The 1,605-nt window shown below is 46.8% G+C and overlaps 1 protein-coding gene across 1 annotated transcript in view; it reads right to left on the bottom strand.

The window, feature by feature from the left end:
- LOC117935182 (type II inositol 3,4-bisphosphate 4-phosphatase-like) overlaps nt 1-1,363 on the bottom strand; it is a 2,763-nt gene extending 1,400 nt beyond the window's left edge. The window contains exons 1-3 of the mRNA XM_034857320.1: nt 1,199-1,363; nt 475-674; nt 235-358 (exon numbers count right to left, since the gene is read on the bottom strand). Of these exons, the coding sequence (XP_034713211.1) occupies nt 235-358; nt 475-674; nt 1,199-1,319 (445 nt within the window). The 5' untranslated portion in view covers nt 1,320-1,363. The remainder of the gene's footprint in view (nt 1-234; nt 359-474; nt 675-1,198) is intronic.
- Between the last annotated feature and the right edge of the window lie 242 nt (nt 1,364-1,605).

Genomic DNA, 1,605 nt, shown 5'->3' with positions numbered 1-1,605 from the left:
CACACACACACACACACACACACACACACACACACACACACACACACACACCAAAGTCCACATTAAATATTTCTTTCCCAAGGATGGTTTCTGTCAGTAATTGTAGATATAAGTATATAAGTCAGTAATTGTAGATATAAGTAATTGTGTAATTGTGAGTTAGTGTGTGTGTGTGTATGTGTGTTTGTGTGTGTCTGAGTGTGTGTGTGTGTGTGTGTGTGTGTGTGTGTGTACCGTAGGTGCTGAGCAAGCCTTCAAACTGAAGCAGGAGTCCGACAGAGTGAAGCTGCAGCAGGAAGTCCGGATCCTCCAGACCTCCGAACAGCTTCAACATGAAGCCGCACGCGGCCGCCGCGAGCTGACGAGAGAAGAAGAAGAGAACGGACGCCGTTATTGACCCTAAAGACAGAAAATAAGCTCAGATACTTATGCCTCGCTTTAGAGCTGTAAAGATTAAACGTGTGTCCGTCTCACCGCCTGGCTGAAGACGGCGTGGCGTCTCTGGACGATGTGTTCAGGGCCCTGGGCGACGCTCGCCGCCACCGCCCCCTGGAGGACAACGAAGGTCATGGCGGTTCGGGCCTTCGCCACCGCCTCGCGCACGCAGTCCCTCAGCGTGACCACCAGAGGGAGCAGCTGCTCCTGCCAGGAGGGGGAGGGGGAGGAGGGGGGGGCTGGAGGACGCAGACGAGTTCAAAATTTAAATTTGCTTATTTCCTGTTGTCCTCAAAGTTGCCCCATTTTTGAAAGTTTCTACATCAGAAATTTGGGATTCTTTCATCCAAATTGTCCAAATATTACACGGCTGGTTCCATATAACGATGAAGGATCAGTTCACTAATTTATTTAATTTGGGTTTTTTTATTTCCTCCAAAAAAACTTATATAATCTTATAATTTCATTTAAATGAGGTTTCTTGACCATAAAAAAGCACCAAGAAGTGAAGAAAAGCTTGAAAAAATGAAGATAATGTTGAAGAAAAGCACCAAAAAGGGAAGAAACGGTTAAAAAAAAATCACCAAAAAGTGAAGAAAATGTTGAAAAAAGCGCAAAGACCTTTTTTTTATTTACAACAATCAAACAATTTTCAGTTTGATTACAACATACAAACATACAATGTGCAACATCAACACCCCCCCCCCCCCAAAATATGACTGAAATTATTAATATATATATGAAATATGAAGTAATGCCCTACCGGTGTTCTGAGAGTTTGTGTCTCCCGTGGCTTCCTGCTCCTCTGATGATGTCATCTTCTGGGGACGGTGGTCCTGGCCCCGCAGCCGGTCGGCCATGACGTGGATGCAGTTTAGGCTCATGGCGACATTCGCCCATGCTCTGTCCTACACGCACGCACGCACAAGCACACACACACGCACACGCACGCACACACACACGCACACGCACACGTACACAATAACAATGCTATGGTAAAACGTCCTGTTCTCATACACTCAGTCTACACGACATTGTGCCGACAATGAGGGACATCGGGCCGATGATGAGGGACATCAGGCCGATAAAGAAGGAGGACATAGGGCCGATAAAGAGGGAGGACATAGGGCCGATAATGAGGGACATCGGGCCGATGATGAGGGACATCAG

This window comes from Etheostoma cragini, chromosome 19 (genome assembly GCF_013103735.1).
Source record: "Etheostoma cragini isolate CJK2018 chromosome 19, CSU_Ecrag_1.0, whole genome shotgun sequence".
Classification (NCBI taxonomy): Eukaryota; Metazoa; Chordata; class Actinopteri; order Perciformes; family Percidae; genus Etheostoma; species Etheostoma cragini.
This window is presented reverse-complemented; position numbering and strand designations above follow the sequence as displayed.